This window comes from Falco cherrug, chromosome 4, assembly GCF_023634085.1.
Source record: "Falco cherrug isolate bFalChe1 chromosome 4, bFalChe1.pri, whole genome shotgun sequence".
NCBI classification, from domain to species: domain Eukaryota; kingdom Metazoa; phylum Chordata; class Aves; order Falconiformes; family Falconidae; genus Falco; species Falco cherrug.
This window is the reverse complement of record NC_073700.1, coordinates 102,103,082-102,122,416: the sequence shown is the minus strand read 5'-3', so window position 1 is coordinate 102,122,416 and position 19,335 is coordinate 102,103,082. Positions and strand designations below refer to the sequence as shown.

The 19,335-nt window shown below is 42.5% G+C and overlaps 1 protein-coding gene across 2 annotated transcripts in view; it reads left to right on the top strand.

Moving 5' to 3' along the window:
- TGFBR2 (transforming growth factor beta receptor 2) overlaps nt 1-19,335 on the top strand; it is a 130,323-nt gene that overhangs the window by 58,882 nt on the left and 52,106 nt on the right. The window contains exon 1 of one of the 2 annotated variants that reach the window (XM_055707830.1): nt 10,393-10,634. The exons of the other annotated variant lie outside the window; for it this stretch is intronic. Within the exon in view, the coding sequence (XP_055563805.1) occupies nt 10,541-10,634 (94 nt within the window). The 5' untranslated portion in view covers nt 10,393-10,540. Of the gene's footprint in view, nt 1-10,392; nt 10,635-19,335 lie in introns of those variants that run through there. 2 annotated transcript variants of the gene reach the window in all.

Sequence of the window (19,335 nt, the reverse complement as noted above, 5' to 3'; positions counted from 1 at the left end):
TGAAGGCCAGAAATGGCTCCCTGCTGTAAAAGGAGGCAGAAAGCCCCCACCAGCTGCATACTCTGAGCAGACCTAGCTGCCTCTGTACAAACAGCAGGGGTAAGCCCACAAGGAAGTCTCTGCGGTAAACTAGTTTGCAATAGCTGAAAGTGGTGTGCACCCTTTGTAGCACAAGAGCAGAAGGTTACTCTGTGGCTGCTGCAAAACAACCTCTAATTCCTGTCTAGGGCTGCAAATGCAGCCTTCGCAAAATGTGCGTTAGGCTTTGAAAGCAAAGTTCACACTGGTTGCTGCTTATTGCATATTGGCTTACACACTCTATCAGCACCTGCCAGTTCTCAGCTGTCACCACTTCTTTCACACCTGGAAGCTCATGTTGCCGGTCTATGATTGGCACCAATAGTAAGTGGTGATGTTAGCATGCCCCAGACAAGTCACATTTGCTACTGCAGATGTCTTCTTAAGAGTCATCAGAATGAACATTGCAAAGAGAATGATGTTTGCACCTGAAAGGCCAAGTAGAAGAAAACTAGAGTTATGAAGTACAAATATCATTTATGGTGCTTTCCACCTGGGAAGTAAAGTCTGCTTGATATACCCTAACAGATAAGTGTGGGGGTAGTAATTATTACTTCCATGTTGTACACGAGAAAACATGTCCACAGAGGTATGAGTTATCCCCCATCTTGTCTCTTCATGTGCCACACAAAAGTCAACAACAGAAATAAGAATAGATACACATATTTGTCTAAAAATCTGCTCAGTGCTCTAAGGAGAGGGACTAATTTTTTTTAGGTCATAATGATCACTCATAAAAAAATAAATTTACCTGTTCTTCCCAGGGGTCTCTTTCTCCAACCATGCATTCTAGCCAAGAATCTTCAAGCACTCCACAGGGAGCAGTGCATCTCTTAGTCTATGAGATTGATTGGGTTTCCTCAGATTCTTAGAAAACTCATATGGCATCCTGGAGAGAGGAGCAGGCTGTCAGCGTGAATGGTGCAACGGTGATAATTTGCAGTTTGAGTGGTTTATTCCAATATAAAAAAATAGGGTGGTATTTTTTTGCAAAAATTAGCAGGGGAAAAAAAGATTCAGGTCCCTCTAGTGGTTACCTCCAGCCATTGTCTCCAAGGAAAATTCTGAGCTATACTTCAGGTTACTTGACTTGCAGTTCAGTGAGGTGAAGGTCTACATGTCTATGCAGAACAGGCCAAATGGTACCTTGCTCCCTTCGTCACCTCCCTGAGCTGCCTGCCTTCTGGTTGCCAGTGAAGCCCCACCAAAGGCATGGCTTCCTTTGCCCTGAGGTGCGTGGGCAGTAAGCAGAAAACGGGAGGTCAACAGAGCTTGGCTGTGTGCTCTGACTGGAGCATGCAATGCAACTGCAGCTGGCACAGTTCGTCATGGCACGTGGAAGGAATTGTGACTTTCAGGGGATGTTCTGCATGACTGAAGACTTTTGGAGCCTGTCTACTAAATGATTGGGCTGACAGCCATGTCTGGCTTGGTATGGGGAAGGAACAATACTTGAGCTGTCTGTAAATTCATTCTTTTCCATATTCTTATTGTTCTCACTGACACCCAAGAGGATGAAAAACATCAAAACCAATCAATAAGCAGGAGCTAGATGTCCAAATTCTTAAAGAGTCCAAGTCAGCACTTACTCCACATTTTTCTGCGTAGAAAGTCAGTGATGAAAAGCCTCTTGTCAATGATTATAGGACTGTGGCACCAGCAAACTTTAATCACAATATTAAAGGGAACTCAGTGCTAAAAATAATGTCTACCTCTTAAATTCTCTTGCCCACTGCAGCTAAGTAAGGAAAGAAATTAAACAATGACCTAATAGGTGATTTAGATGGCTTTTTTTCTTGAATCTCTGTTGGTTTTGAGAAACTTTATATGAAATACCATGTAAAAGCTTCCACAAGAGGCATGGAGGGTAACCCATACAGGATGGGCAGGGACACGTACCCCAGCGTTCCTTTGAGGGGCAGAGCAACCCAAAGCAAGTATGTCAAACCCTGCCAGCTGTAGCTACTAGCAAGAACTGAGAGAAGCTAGAAGTAGCAGGGGGTAGACTGAGAGAAAGCACTCAGGAACTGGAAGGAGCAGGTGAGAGAACGCACTGACAGCAGGGGGGAGGGCAGGACAGAAAGCAGATGCTCTGAGACTGCAGCATCCTGCTACAGCTCTGGGTTATGGTAAAAGTCTGCCAGTGTTCTAGCTTCCAGACTAGTCCCATGGAAGATAGGTCTTCACTGCAGGCAGCCTAGACTCTGGTAACCTGGACCTGAGTGCGTAAGTTAGCCTTATCTACCTTTGTCCCCTATGGGTCTCCTAGGAGAGCGTGTCGAGCAAGTCTGGGAGTGGGTCTCAGTGCAGCATTCATCTGAGCTAATGATCCAGTCCATGGGAAGGGTGGAAGAGCTTACAACCAGGGCAAACTGTGGGACAGAACCAGAAGATGTTCAGCACTCTCGTGAGTCAGTTTGTGTCCTTGCTGCAAATTAAGCACATTTTTTGTAGTGAAAATAAGATCTGTACTCCCCAATACGCCACTAGGCTTCATGAGCAGATCAGAGAGGTAAGGAAACAGGTTCTGTACAGGAGGCCAAGCTCATTCTGCAACACCAACCCCAGTTCAGTTACACCCTGCCAGCACCACGCACACATATATGATTACACTGGTAGAAAAAGTGGACTCCAGTGCCATGGCTTTTTCCAGGGCTTTATGTATCCACTTATCAGCACATCTGAGAGTAACTAGAAAAAATTGCTGAGGGTGGTAATGGAATGGAGACCAGCCTGGGCTGGGACTCTTCATTTCGGTTAAGAGGGCAAATAAAAGAGCTGTCGAGTGTATTATGCCACTTCCATTTCACAATGCCCTTTATTCTGGGCTTTGACTAAAAGCCGCTATATGAGACCCAGAAGTTTTACCACTGATAAATTAACTAAGTGTGTTTGTTGCTAGTTGTGAAACTAATCATCAGGAATTTCTTCTGAATTAAAAGGTAATGTGCACACACAAACACAGAAACAGACACACTTTTGAAGAAGCAGCTTGTTAAACCTAACAGTACCATGGTTTGAAATAGCAGTAATGGCAAAGATGTTAAAAAAAGGATTTATTTTTAAAATAACAGTCTGTAATTGACACCCAGAGGAAAAGTCAATGAGGAGAGATTAAAACACTCAGAACAAATAACCTGGGGAAAAGAAAAAAAAGGAAGAAAAACATATTAAAGAACAGGAGAAGGGAACCCAAGGAAAGGAGGCAAAGAAAGACAACAAAATGAAGAAAAGAAAGACATGCCAATTTAGAAGAGCATGCCTTTTAAAGGAAAACCACTGAAATCATAGGAGTAACGTCATGCAGACAGCTGTAAATTACTTTTCATTTGTGATGGAAACTACTGAAGTTGATTTTTCAGTCTTTTCTTGGTTTTGAATCACAGTAAAAAGTCATCAAAGTAAAGTAGAGATGAAAACCAGGCTAATACTTATGGCAAGCAAATACATGCATCAAATAGCAAGTACTATAGAAGCTCTTCAGAAAATTCAAACCAACTTCAACAGGATCTCCTCACTCACTAATGAGCACCACTACACTTTTCTGTACAACATCCCACCCTGTTGCCTGGCTGTCTTGTTTACCTCACCATAAAGCTTACAAACTCCTCAATTTCTAATCAAGTTTTATATTAGATGGACGGTGGTTCCTCAGGACAGGAGGGCTGCAACTGCTCATGATTCAGAGATCCAACTCGGTAGCACTAGAGAACATGTGTCCTTATCTATATTTCAAAGCATGTGAAGAGACAACAAATATTCACTCACACTCTCATCCCTCATCGGACTCAATTGCAGCTCAATTTGGAGTAGGCAGGAGAATAACCAAATCACTTTCTCCAGCCACGGGTCACCAGAGGTACAAAAATGTTCTTAAAGATAGGCCAAAGTTGAGCGAGAAATGTTATGCACCTTTGTATAGAAGGAAAGACTGACTTTAAACCAGCAATGCTCATTTGTTGCATCACTACAGTCCATATCTAGACGTAGAGCCTGGGGAACTGACACTCCAGAAATGCCAAATTGACAGAAAATGCACAATGTTATTTCTCCATAGACAGTGGAGTCAATCATGCATCTTCTATTAACTGCAAAGTATCTAATTCTCACTTACATTAAGGACCATTTGTAACACTTTAATATTGTGAAAGAGTAATAAGATGGGTATAAATTGCACTAAAGCTTTCTCTAATAGCTTCTGTATTGTTATACTGAGGCAGAAAACCTTGAATATCGCTGAGGCTGTGGTTTAACAACCTCTCCCTGGTCCTTGCAGAAGTCTTTAACACCCCTAAGGCTTGTCCCAGACTGTGAGATGGAGTTGCTATCCTTCGCACCTAGTGAGAGTTTCAGGTGAGTACTGTCATTTTCACTGCCCAGTATTAGACAGCTCTGGCCAAGAATTGAAACTTTTGATGGTAACACAGCTAGTCTGGCCTGAATTGTGAAGGGAAAAGCCTGCCTAACATTCAGGGCTGGTAGGACTGCATGGAGAAAATCTTCCAACTGGGGAGATGTTATACCAGCTGGAAGATATGGGAGACTGTGCATGCACAGCCTGAACATGGTGCTCACAGGTTAGTTTGGTGATGTTCTCAATCACAGAAAAGGAAAATAGCAAAAGTTCATTATATTAGCCAAGTTATTTCCAAGCCACAGTTAGCCCATTTGTTCCAGGGTCAGTTGGAACAATATCCAGCTCCCAAGGCATTCTGGATCCTCCTGTACTGCTTGCTTCTGACCTCTAAAGCACAGTAGCCACCTCCTGTGACCACAGATCATAAAGTTGCCTTGCAGATAAAAATTATGGAACCATGCATTTCCTTCCTGAGAGGAACAGCTGTGCGATCACAAATAAATTTGTTTAAAGATTCTGGTCAAATGAGTCAGTTTAATATCATCAGTGTACTGCATTCCTGAATAACACAGACATGATTTTTTGCTTGGTGAGATGGGAGGATACTTTCCTCAGTTCTGGGGCTTTGTGGTTGAAGTACTGGGATTCTTTCAGATTAGATATAGCAATATACTCTATCATGGATTCACAACTGCCTTTTGTTCCAGTGGGAAAAATGAAACAGAAGGGCCTCTGTGTTACCCTACTTAGGTTCTTTGATATCTTCAGATATTTTCTGAGGCTTGGCATCCAATGTTCAAATTCTTTCTAATGAAGAGCCTAAAGTTACAAGCTTTGATAATAATAAATATGACAAATTTTGTGGTAATGGAGACAGGTTGCACGTGTAACCATATTTTTGAGCAGTTTAAATCATCTCCCAAATGTTTCTGTAATAATTTGGTTCCATGTATTTTGAAAATGTAAAAGAGTTAAGACAAAAGATAGAACATGTTTATGGAAATGTGCAAGGTTTTTCCCTAGCTCAGATACCCATTGTCAAAGAAACTCAAGAAAACAGTATAAAATTCTCCAAGTGTCCTTTGCTTTTGGAAAAATAGAATGGAATTCCCACATAAAAGGTTGTGTGGTGAGAATAATCGTCCTTCCTGCTTCTGGCCCTGCCAGAAGCACTACAAGAACCATATCTCTACTGACACTAATGTAATTCTGCTTTCACTCTTGAGGGTATTTATACATACACAGTAAACACAGAACAAGCCAATTCAGTGAAGCTTGAAAGTGGTTGATTTGAGTTCTAGCTAATAAGTCAGAGATCATGTGAACGGCAGTGCCCAGGGAGTCTAGCACTAATTTGAATAATATTTCAAAACTTTATTTTGCTAGATGTCATTCAGGAGATTTGTACAGAAAGCATTACTAAGATAAATCTTGAAGATAACATTATTCTTGTTGCTTCTGATGTATGCAGGAGTTGATAACAAGCTGATTGCCTCCTTCTAACGGATGATTATACACAACAGATGTTTTAATTTGATTATATCTGTGAGATAAGCATAATGCTGTGTTAAGTCCAAACACTTTTTATGAGTCTTTCAAAACATTTTCCAATGAACGTAACCTTCTGTAAATGTCCTTGCTTGAGGCTGTGTGTGTTCTCTTAATGGTGCAAATTATTAGTAACAAGTTGAAACCAGTGATTATGCAAAAGAAGAAAACTGCATTTAATGCTAACTGTAATTCTGTGCTCCATGATAACCTAAATTAAAAGAGAAAGGTGATGCAAGCAGTGATACAAGGCACAGTAGTTTAACATCACTCCAAAGAGGACTATGTGTTCTTCAGCAAATGATGCACAAGACAGGCAGAGCTTTTATCAATTACACTGAAAGGCCAATACTCCCTGCCAGGCACCCTCAATTTGAAAATTAGCAGCCAAATATCAGCTTTGTGAACAGAGTGCTGCAGGGAACAGAAGTTTGGGGTTGCACATAATACAGGGTTACAAAATTTTATTTTGAACTGAATTGCCAGAATTTCCCTGAAAATAAACCTCTTCCTTCACTGCAGTGAAATCAGTGTTGTATGTTGCTCCCCATGTTTTGCTTTTGTATGTAAGATGGAGTAAACAAAAACATTTCAAAATTAATTGGCTGCTTCAAAAACCTGATCTGTATCATAACAAAAAGATCAAAATGGGATGTGTCAACTTTTCAAAGCTGATTTCCTAGTTTACTTTTAAAAGTAGTTATGACAAAAGTTAGTCAGAGTCATCGATGTTTTTATTTTGGTCAAACTATGTATTCTAGTTATGTCATCGGTAGTTTTGTCAAGGCAATATCAGCATACTATGCACCCAATTGCCTTGTTTCATTCCAAACAAAAATCAAGGCAGTGATAAACGATTACCAGTTGGTAAAGCATATTGTAGCTTAGATGATGCATACAATTCAGAGAACATTTTCTTTAGGGTTCATGTCATCTAACATCCAACACCTAAAAAGTAGATGTCTCTGTTGTCAGCTCATGTGTCTAGAGGATTTTAAAATATCTAGACTCCTCTCTCATCCACAAATGAGACTGCTTCTTTAGATGGCAGGAAAGGTGCTACGTTTGTCTCAGTCATCTCCTGGAACTTCGCTCCAAGGCTAACTTTTAGACAGCTAAAGTAAGGTGAGATATCTTCACCCTAAGCCATGTATGTCAGCTTTAGATAGGCATAAACATTATGCTATGTTAGTGCAGCTGTATAGGCCTTACTTAATTCTAAGTCAGTGGATCTGGGAAGCAGCTTGTTGTGGGATTCTTTCTTAAACAAAGCAACACTGGGAGCTAATAAACTAATCAAAATAGTGGCTGGACGGGGCACAACAGCAGATCTTGGCTGTGGCTACAATGATTTTGGGTTAAAAGTGTATGTCGTGTAGAGTGAAATGACAGTTTTTAGTAACAATGCAAGTTTTGTGGAAGCTTGAAATTGTTCTTCATATGAGAATAACGCTCTAGCACATGTGGGATTTCGATAGAAATATGATACTGCGAGCTGAGAAATGGTTGGAATACTAAAGAGAAATCCTTCACACTCAGTAGTTTTTATGGACTGTTTTAAAAAGCTGTACCTAAAACTACAGCAAGAAGCATTTAGCTTGTCTTCACTAAGAGGCCCTGAGATACAGGAGGTACTAGCTTGTTTGTGTTCTGGGTGTCTCTTTCTAAGGCTCAGAAAGAAAACACAATATTCAGTGCTTCGATATTTTGCCTGAGTAGTGAATTGAAATCAGCTGACCCTTTCTCACTCTGTCAGGCTGAAGTTAATTATTTACAGCTTTAACCTGTGGCTCTTCAGAGCCGGCTCTTTCTTACCTCAGTCAGGCTGAGGTTAAATACTCACAGTTTCAATCTAGAAGTAATAAACTGCCATCTGTTTAAAAACTGAGAACTATGAACAATAAAATGGAAAGAAATGTTATATATATATTTTGGTTGCCCAGGAAATCCTGATTAAGCTGCATTTTGGCCCTAACAGGGAAGCTTATAGCACTCAAAAAGGCAGGACGTGAGCCTTTGTTAATAAGCTTGTCAGGGACAAATCTGTGAACAAATTGGCATTTACTTCAGCCTCCTCCTTGACTGTTGGTAACAAAGTTACTCCTACACTGAGGATTTCCAGGTAAGATAGATTCCTTCTATCCAGAATCTTTCTAGTGGTGCCTACCACTGTCATGGGCTCTCTGAACATCCAAAGTGCAGCTGTAGTACAATCCTCAGTGCATGATATGAAATAAAAACAGTGCTTATATGGAAACATCGGGCTTTAGAAATATCAGGCCTCTGAAATACACTTGTAGTGGACTCCTCACTTAACTGGGTATCAGGTGCTGTCTCACCTCACGTGAGAGAGAGAGAGGTGCTGTGATGCCAGGCTGCAGTCAGGGATGTTGGAGGGGGACACCTGAGCACAGCCCTCCCCAAGGCCTCCACCTCCTGCAAGTCTCTCTCCTGCTGCCAGACCCTTCATGAGAGAGACTAGCCAGAAGGTGCCCATGTGGGAGAAGAGCCATGGCACTCGTGTGAGGAAGAGAGATGCAACTGAGGCAGAGGGCAGCTTGCCAAGTCATGCCTGGATTGTGACAGGTTTGAATAGTTAACTCTTATATTATGTACTTAGTATAAACATTAAACTCGTCTTTAATAGTTTTTGGTGACTAACTCCCAATATGAAAAGAAGCTTAAAAGCCAACAGGAGAGTTCAGTGTACACAGCCAACTTCCTAAGCAAACAGCAACTCTTTGGCAACTGCAACTTGACAGCTACAAGGAGAGAGAAATGCATACAGCGTACAGTATATGCTGATGGGGGTTGAGAAATGCTTTTGTTTAAGTGGATTACTGAAAACACAGCCAGCTTCTAGCACAGAGTTGGTCCACAGAAACTGATAAGAACACTCCAGTCTATGCTCAAAAGGGAGTCCAACATTTTTCTTAGCTCTGAAAGGCAGTGACTGTGTTTGAGTGAATCCGGGCTGTATTTAAAGGGGGTGGGGAAGAAGAAAATGCTCTTGGAGAGGGTTATGAGAATTTGCACCATAAACAGGGACTGCACTGTGAAATTACGCATTTAGGGAGTTTTTAAAACAAAATTTACATTAAATCACAATGAGATTTTTTTATGTCTGTTATAGGCCAATTAAATGCATTATGCAAATATTTCCACATTCATACAGAGATGATCTGGGACATTCAGAGCATGATCACATATATTCCTCCTGAAGGCTTAGCCTTTTTCTGAAATACCCAGGTCTGTACCTTTTAACTAGTGTTGTAACTGAAACAAAAGTGAATCACCAAAATCTGAACGGACACCCTCAAATTATCCCCACATGTATCAGTTTATCTTTTAATCAATTCCCAGCCATTTAACTCGGGGAGGAAGGATGACTCTGTGAACCAAAAATGAGTCTCAAGACAACTGCTGGCTATGCAGTTGCTGGATTCATGTTGGCAGAAAGCTCAGGCCTTATTCTGGTTGAGAGTCTTAACAGTTCTTGTAGTCTCTGCCTGGGTCGTGCAAAGCTGGCATAACCAGTGTGGTCCTGCTCCCGGAATCCTACGTGCAATTTCTCCCCCCTGGAGAAGGCAAAAAATCTGGTACAAGCTAAACCTACTTCGGAAAGAGATGAAGAAGAACTTCATCTGTGTCACATTTGCAGCCCTTGGGACCAAGTGGAGCACGTCTACCCATTTGGGAGCAAAATGGGAAAGAAAAAAAAAAAAAAAAAAAAAAAAAGAGGCACATGGCAAGTTGTCCCTGTCAGCTCCAAGTCTGCAAGCTGAGTGCCCGGCTAGTCTGTGTGAACATTTCTCGCTATTACCCTGACTCCAGCCTCTCTGCCCCCTGCTTTAGTTCCTCTGGGGGTTGCGTCCCTCATTCCCACGCCGGTTCTGCAGAGGGGGGAAACAAGCTGCAGCAGCATCGGTACGGTGAGGGTACGAATCCCAGGAGGAGCTCTGGGAAGCCCCCACGCCCTGAGTGGCAGGACTGGGCCTTTGTCAACCCCGTGGGGAGAAGGAACCGTTCGAGCTGCCGGTTTCCCGTCTACCTCGAGGTCCCAGGCCAAGGCGCGAGGGCGGATGGCGGTGCCCGGTGCCCGCCTCGGGGGGGGGGGGGGCAGGCACGGGGAGCCGGGCGGCACGTCGGGGCTGGCCCCGGCGCGTTTGTGGTGGGAGAGCCAGACCTGAGAGGGGCTGGCCTCTGGCAGATGATTGACGCCAAACTGGGTGAGGTTTCATGGCAAAAAAAAAAAAAAAAAAAAAAAAAAAAGGAAAGAAAGAAAAAGGGCGAGCGCAGGGGAGGGGGTGACTGTGGGAAGGGGGAGAAGGAACTACTGTAAGAGTAAGAAAGTCCTGCCCAGCTGTTGGCGAAGTTTAAGATTTCCTGTTTCCCCTGCAGCGCCGAAGTGAAGTTTCAGTGAGTCACCCGCAGCCCCGAGCCGCGGAGCCGCGCAGCCCGCTCCCAGCCCCGCCAGCCCCGCCGCCGCGGCCTCGGCCTCCCCGCCGCCCCCGCGCCCCGCCCGCGCCCCGCCGGCCGTGCCCACCCGGCCCCGCGATGAGCCCCCGGCTGCCGAGGAGCCTGCGGCGGCTGCTGCTGCGCGTCTCCCTCTGGGTCCTCATGGGCAGCTCGGTCCCCGCTCTGCTTCGGGGTAAGTGTGCGCCGGCCCGGCGCTGCCGCTTGACAGTTGCGGGGGCCGCGGGCAGGAGCGGGGCCGGGGGCCGGCGTCCGCCGCAGGAGGGGGACACGCGGTTGCTAAGAAAGTTTGGAGGCTGGAAACGTTTCGGGAGGGGTCGGCGTGTTTGTTTATAGCCCCGCTGGAAAGTAAGCGGGGAAGAAAGGACTGGGAATCTGGGGGTTTCTTGGCAAAACCGCCTGTCCGTCCGTGGAGGGAGGCGGGGGGAGAGGGGGCTTTGGCAGGAAATGCAGCGGGGTCTGGTCCGGCCGGAGGAGCCCGCAGAGGGCAGCTGGGGGCTGACCGCCGGCCCCGCCGTAGTGGCTGCCCGGCCCTGCAGCTGCTGCGGCAGCTCCCGCACCTGGTGCCGGGCCGCACCGTGTGCCCGGGGGGCGGCAGGGCCCGGGGCGAAGCAGCGGCCGCGGCCCGCGCCTCCCGTCCCCCCGGTGCGGGCTGTCGGCTGCAGCATCTAGCCCCCGGCACAGCTTCTGCCATGCCCCGGGGACTAGGACCTGTTCTCTCTGCACGTCCCCAGTGAGAGGGGCTGGAAGGTGCCTGGGCAGCGACGCGGCCCGAGCCGGTGCCCGCCGGCGCTCAGAGCTGCTGGCCTGTGCGCACCGCAGAGCTCTCTGCAGCGTGGGTCAGCAGCTGCTTACCAAAGAGTTGTTTTATGTTCCACTGCCTACAGTGGAATTCGGCCGTGATTGTGAGTGGTTGGACTGAGAGTAACAGTCGTTCCTGTAGTGCTTAGTGCTGGTGTTCCTTGCTTCGCTTTTAATGACGCTTTACATCCCTTATTCTGTTTCTACCAAGGCATCCTTCGATAGGTTTTTGAGGTTGTGGCTTAGCAGAATTCTTCATAGGATAATTTGGAATGTAGTAAGAGTTCAAAGTGCTGCTGCAAAACCAAGGTCCCTGCCCTGAGGAGCTTTCAGTCTCCATCCTATCACTGCTAACCTGCATATGTGAACTAACATCTGTAACTGCAAAGTTAGGCCCTAAACCACATTGCTGCACAACTGCTGAACCTAACAAGAGAACATTGGATTGCAGCAAAACTACATATGAGACAGTTTTGAAGAATTAAGCAGGTTTCTGAGATGTCTTGTGATACATATCACACACCTCGTTTTAGTCTTCAGGTGAGATGTACCGACACCTGAGCTTCTAAAAACTTTGTGCCCTCTGATTGTCCCTTGTGGTCCATTCATGGTCAATCATAATCTCAAAATTGTTGCTAAAACATAAGAACATAAACTAGATAGCTCTTGCATAGCTACTGCCAATAGCTACGTACAGCATGAATAACTTCATGCTTCATTAATAATCCTGTCAAAGTCAACAGGTTTTACATACCTGCAAAGTTACTCATGGAAGCTTAGGGCAGATTAATAAAAAAAGTTTAAGAATAAGACACTATGGTGTCCCAGGGCCTAAAATGGTTTTATATTAAATTTGAGGTGTGCAGCTTCTTGTTGATTTTGATATATATTTTTATTATTTCTGATTAATATAAATCATACTCAACTAGTGTTGTCTTTTATTTTGACCCCAGCCCCATTTTTTTGCAGATTCCCATCACAAAAAGCTTTAAATTAAAAAGCTCCACTTTTGTTAATCTTGTGCTATTTATTATTATGCTGCTTTTTTTGCTTTTTTGCTTTTTTTTTTTTTTTTTTCCCCACTCAGCCCATCTAGAGAGTCTCAAACTACAGGTAGATTTTTAAAATGGGCATAGTCTAAGAGTTTGCTCTTCTTTCTTATCACAGGTCCAGTGAGGAAAAATATATACAGATTGGTTACGATTCAGCATTTTTTATACTGATCTTCATGTACACCCTACAATAACCACAACTGAGTAGACCTGTTGTCAGACAATTTATTCTGTAGCTCCAACAGTTGTTTTAATATTCACCATAGGATTTTGTTGTGCATATAATGGGAACAGTTTGTCAGAAAACAACAGTTCTGTGGGGGGCAGAAAGTGTGAGGTTTGTATGTTGGTTTTTATTTGGCATCCAAATGAAAACTAGAGCTGCCAAATGTTTTGGGGAAGACAAAACAGAAAAAAAGAGCTATTTACACTGTAATAATCAATAGCTCAGCAGTTCAGTGAGGATGAGGCAGGAGAAATACCAGTCTCAAGAGGGCTCAATTCTCAGGTATGCCTACTAACCAGCTGGCTTTTGGTGAAGAGGTTAATAAAGCCCCAGCTAGGATTTCATTTTAACATTCTTCACAGCAAAATAGTCAACAGGAATGGCACATTCCCATAAACATGCTGGACAAAACCACAAATTGGTGAGCTGGTCTAATAGGAACTATCTACTTTGCAAAAGATGCTCTTATGTCTTGTACTACACACAAGTAATTGAATTTTTCTTCCTTAGAATAAAGGGACAAGGTGAGATTTTGTTGTTGTTGTTGTTTAGAATAATTGTGAATGCTATATGGAACATTTATTCAATAGATTGCAGTGCAAACCAGCAGTTGCCCACATAAGAAATTGACACAGCTGTGTTCAAGTGAATATGAACCTGTAATTTATCTTTGGGGTATGAAAACCAAAAACTTATTCCTTGGAATAATCTGTGTAATAATTGTTCATTTCTGAACACTAGGAACTTAGTTTCTCCATTCAGCCAAACTGTACTTGCATTATTGTATCCTTATTTTTTAAGAGTTATAGCACAGTCTGTTAATTTTATAGTCATGAAATCAAATTTAGCACTTCACATATTTGCAAGGGGGAAGTATGAGAACAAACATCTTTGTAACATGGTGGAACATGTTTGTAACACAAGCAAATCTAAAATGCATTCTTGCCCCCCATTAAAACTGGCAGATTTCCAGTTATTTCAGGAGGGAAATAGCAATAGAACAGAGATAGCATTGCATTTTCCTCTGTTCATGGGGTATCCTTGAATTCTAAGACTTTTATACTTTGGACTTTGAAAATCACTTTTATTTAATTGCTATTTTGAGCTCCTTGGCATTAACATACTTCTGTAATATTCAGGTGGTGAATTCCATACAGGAATGGTTTCTATTAAAAAATGATGAGCCAGATCTTAAGCTGCTGCAAATGAATACAGTTCCATTAGCATCAGTAGAGTTACATACAGTTATAGCAAAGAAGTTTCCTGAAACTATTTCAAAAGTAATTTCAAAAAAAGGGCAATGAAATAATTCTGTTTTTTCATATTGATAATACTTTTTCACTTATATTTTATAAACACTTACTATTATATAACCTACATTTAGCTTAACAGCATTGCTTCAAAATGAAATAATCCTTTCTGGGATGAATTGTTAGAGTTTCAAAGATGTAGTGTGCTATAATGGTGAGCTGATAAAAGTTGTCATTGTGACAAGGTTAATTCTGAACTTAGGAGCAAAGACACTGTCAGGCTCTTATCAGAAGGAAAATTCTTCATGGTTTGTTTTTTGGAGGGTTTTTTATGTGGTTGGTTTGGGTTTTTAATAGGACTAGGCTTTTAGAAAGAAGTTGTTGTTTTGGGGGAGGAAAAAGAGCATAGTATCACTGTAGCACCAGTTGTTGAAGTTTCCCATGCCGATATTTCCTCTGTAGGATATTTTTAAGATGATATTTTTGCATTTGTGACATAGGAACTTTTTTTTTTAATAATGTATGTTTGTGCTATACACACTTTGCTAGCATTCACTTTCTATCACTGTCACTCCTCTGACCTCAGAAGAACTATGCCTCACTTACAGTACAGCCAGAATGAGCAAAACTAACCACTTGGGCCCAGTTTGTTACTTTCTTGGGTTTTGTGTAACAGCTAGGTATGAAATAGTATCACTAGCACAATGACAGCTTTTGATCTGAAAGTGATCCATGCAGTCTCCATGCTGGCTGGCACAGCTACAGTTGAGTGGTGGTGGCACAGTGAAAATCAGGGCTTCCAGCCACCTTTGTGGCCCCATGGTCATGATCCCCATGGGATCGGCAGGAGGGAGGTGAGTTTTTACAGTCCTGGTGTGCCCATGGTCCCCACAGCCCCTCTGGCACTAGGTGAGCAGAAGAACAGAGGGGATGTCCTGAGGTGGATGGGAAACTAACGGTGCAGTTCTTTGCTACAATGGGAGTCCTTTGATTCAGGGGGAATCACTAGGTAAGCACATCCCAGGGATATGATCCAGTTTGTATTGCCAGAGCATTGCAAACTCAGTAAATGGACTAAGATACCAACCAGTCTGTGCAGATGTTAGAAAGTGCAAGGGATTTCCAGCATGGAGTCGTGGAGAGCTAGTCCTCTTACAAAAAAAGACAGTTGGCCGAGTTCTAGTCTAAGAGATTTAGTGCTGAGATTTTGGTTTATTTAATAGGTCTTTAGCCTTAAATTTTGTTGGGGTTAGAGAGTTTTTTGGGTTGTGGGTTTTTTCCTATAGGATAATGGGAACTGCTTATTAAACTCTTATAATCCAGAATAAAATAAAAGGTCACGACAAAATATTTGTGCTTTTTTATGAACTCTAATTCTGGAAGGTTAAAATAGACCAAAATAAATCAGAAGGAATATACCTAGTTTTCAACAGACTAGTTCTAAGTCCTTTCGAAGTTCAGCTTCACTGGCAGGTAGAAGTGATAAGAGTCATATTAAGAAACAGTGGAGAAACTTCTTACTATGGCTTTTACAGCAAGGAGTGGGTGTACACACTGGGGCAGGGCATTGTAGTTAAGGCAAATGCTGCTGATCTGTATGCCCCTGTAAGCAATGAGTTGACACCGCATATTTGCAAGATTGGGTTCTCAGTGACCCAGCTGAGTCTTCAGTGGATATTTGTCATACTATGTCTTCATTCTGGCATAAAGACAGAGCAGCACTAGCACTGATTGGCTATGACCATTTCTATACTACTGCCTGAAAGAGCACAGATTTGGTTAAGTGTACAGATGTTTAGGGTAAGATACATAGAGCGAGCAAACCACTTCAAACACCATCCAGTGATGTAAAACTTGTCCAAAGTAGTAGTCAGAATTAACAAATCTCACCAGGAGTTGCTTTATTCTATTTCTGCTGGTGACAGCATGCCATCATTTGTGTCAGTTAATTTCTCAGGATTTAATCAGAATTTAAATGGGAGCATGTATTAAGGCGACTGCCCTACAGTCCATATGGATTTCTGAGGGACTAATATCTATTTGTTTGCATTGCTGCAAAGCTTAGCAACTGTTTCAGATTTTAAGAAACAATAACTAGCAGTGGCAGGAGAAGTACTAGTTGCTGATTTGTCCATGCTTGTGCATATTATTTTTTTTTAATATGCCATTTCCTTGCTCTTCCTCTTGCTTTGAATGCCACTGCCGTTGTTACAGCTGGAACTACGCGTCCTTCTTTTTTTTTTTTTTTTTTTTTTTTTTTTTTTGTATGGGTTTTAAAGCCTTTTTACCTCTGGGAAGATTGTCTGGGGAAGGAGTAGTTTTCCTTTGCTCAAACAACTGGTATTTAGCAAGAACTTCCTGCTGGCATTCATCCCCGAGTTAATCTGGTTAGAATTAGAGCTGGTTGAGAGGTTTTGACACTGTTTTTCATGGGAAAATGCTGATTTGTCAAAACTGAAACAATTTGTGGAAATGTACCAGTTTCCATTAAACTTTCATCAGGAAACTTTTAATTATTTTTTTTCCCTTAGTCCACAGTGGAATTTCTGATATAGGAAGATAGGCAGATAAAGACAAATTATCATTAATCGATAATTAGAATAATCCCTGGTCGAGGATGGAAGAAAGGATCAAGTGCCTGGTCTGACTCATAAAATGCACATTTGAATCTGGAGCTCCCCCTATCCACTCTCCCCAGGATACTGGAGAGCTGTCACTCTCTCACGCATGCTTGCACGAACACCCCCACACCCACCACTTCAAATGTTTTTTGTTTCTCTCTGGTTGTGAATATGAAAATGCATGAAATGTTACACCAGTTTGTGTGGCAGGAAAAACATTTTCCTGAGTTTTTTAGACTGACCTGTAGCCATGTGTTCATTTTCTCCTTTTTGGGTGGGAATGGCAGCGCTCTGAATGACTCGTGTCTTCTAGTCTTTGTTTCATATCATAAGAACAAGCTGTATTCAGAAATTTCTGTCATGCAAATGAACCACAATTTTTATTACTAACAGTCCTGATAGTCTGATTCCAGGATTCCAGTTCTCCACTCACCCAGGATAGTATTTTGGCAAAAAATTGACTGAAATGAATAGATTTCAGGAACAGATAGAGGAGTCTGCTTTGTCACGCTTCAGTTTACAACCCAGAAGATATGTCACTACAATGACACCTAGGGTTAACATTGTGCCTTTGAAATGACAATCTGGAATCAGAGGTATTAGAAAGCTGTCTTCTATTGCCTACGTTCCTTCTGTTTGTACCCAAGGACTTTGGCCCACATCCTCAAAAGAGCTGTTTCCGTGCTCCATCAGTAGACATCTGAGGTTTTAAGGTGAAAAAGAGAGGCTTATCAAGCAGCCAAAGCTGGAGGCTCAGCCGGTGATTTGAAAGTCACACTGCATGCTTCTGGCTTTTTTATACTTACCAGTAATACAAGTTTTGAAAGATAGCCTCTGCCCTCTGTGCAGTTGATTGGTTCCTCCAAAACATCGCATTGGTATTCCTGTAGACTTCATTTAATTCAGCATTTAAACTCAGTTAAAAAAAGCGGTCTATGCAGAAGACATTAGAAAAATCCTCTTGTGTTCCTAAGGTCATGGTGGCTCTGTCAGGGCTTAGAGACTTCCTTTTGTAACAGAAAAAGTGAATTAGAACAGTACATACTCAGAAAGCAGCAAGAAGGTTTCACAATCTCTACTCCTCAGAGCAACATTTTCCAAGTAAAGACCCAAGTGTGGCTCTTATGTGCCTGGGGCACTTTAATGGGCCTCCTTAAACACTTGCATTGTGCAAGTGGAACACAGGCAGGGCCAGATTGTCAGCTGGCATAAATCAGCTTTACTATATTGAAGGCAAGGAACCTGCCCTGATTTATACCAGCTGAGAATCTGGCCACAGAATAAATAATAGGCAACTGTATGTTATGAGGCTGTAATTCCCTCGAGGGGGGGGTTGTGATATCAGTCTTACAGGAGCCAGAGTGATCCGGTTCTCTTTCTTGGAGCAAAAGAGTAATTTGACTGCAGTATTTCGAAGTCCTCCGAATGTTAGGAAGGAGAGATTTCAGGCAGTTGAGGGAAAGAAGATGCTTCCAAAGTTCTTGTAATGTGTCATTAAGGATTTTTGCCCAGGAAGAATCACGGGAGGAGAATTCGCGAGGATGGAGATTAATTGATTTGGGATAAGTAGTCCCCAAAAAAGTGAAATGTGTAAGAGGGATGATTTCTTATCAAGACCAGGCCTTTCCTTTGAAAGCACTGGTGTACATTTCCAATCTGTATGAAAACTGAAGCTCCCTCATCACTGATAAGCTGCTAGTGCTGGTGTAATTAATAAGGAAGCAAAGTGGAGAATGGGAAATGAGGACTAAGGGAAAAACTCCTCAGAATGTGGATGTGGTTTTTAATTTTGTTTAATGTTTCACCTGGAAGGGTCATAAATGAGCTGGTAGTCATTGACTTAGAAAAGAAAGGGCGTTCAGTTAGATTTCCCAAGAGTTAACCTGTAGCTCTCCCGGGTCTAAATATTTCAGACATGAGATTCAGGTGAGCCATCTTTTTTTTAATCCTGCTGTGGATTCTGTAGCCCAGAATGGCAGTAAGCACATCACATGTATACGTCACTTGTTGGCATGGTTAGGTGGTGCCTGGGGCTTTTGGATGATAATGTGGTAATTTTGTAGATTTCATCTCACTAAATAATATAAGCACATTTTTAATGCTGCTGTACAAGAGGGTGAACTTTGAAACAGACCACGGGTGATTAGTAATGGGTTATCACTTCTGGTTATTTTCAGAGAAGGAAGCAGAAGCAGCTGTCCAGGATTCTTGTGTGTCTTGAGGTGCTGATCTGGTCTGATTCTTGACATCTAATTAGTTGCTCAGATATTACTGACAGCTTGCTATATAAAGCTGCAGAACAGCAGTGGTTTTGATAGCACGGTTTAGGCAACAGTTTCAGACAGGTCTTAGTGCTCAGAGGGAGCTGAAATTTCTCATCGTTTTGACTGCTTCCCTGTTTTTAGGGTAACAGTTACCTGGCTGTCCTGACTGACTTCCATATGCTTTGGGAGCTCTGTGGCTGGAGCAGATCTGAAGTCGTAGTTAGATCAGGACTTGGCATACCTTGTGCATTTAGAGTGCTCCAGGAGAGTAGTGTGTGTGTGAGTAACTTCTGTCCACTAAATTGCATGCTTGGGGAAACATGGTAGATGTAACTACACCTTTTCCCTTTCCAGTTTTTTTCTCCAACTATCCAGTCTCTTAAAATACTCGTGCATTAGATGGTACCCATGGTGCAATTTCAAGCCACTGCTAAAGGGAGGTCTGTAGCTACATGCTGGTTTATTTTACTTCAACTCTCTGTAAAGCTACTAATTAGCATGGAGTAGCACTTGTCCGTTATCCTGAGCAAGATGTTATATAGGCTACTTTTTTTGTTTTACATTTTACCCTAAAATGAGCTGCATTGTAAAAGTACACACAATTAAGGATGTATCTTTTTCATTATGTTATCAGTAGTAATAAGATCAAAAGACAATAAAAT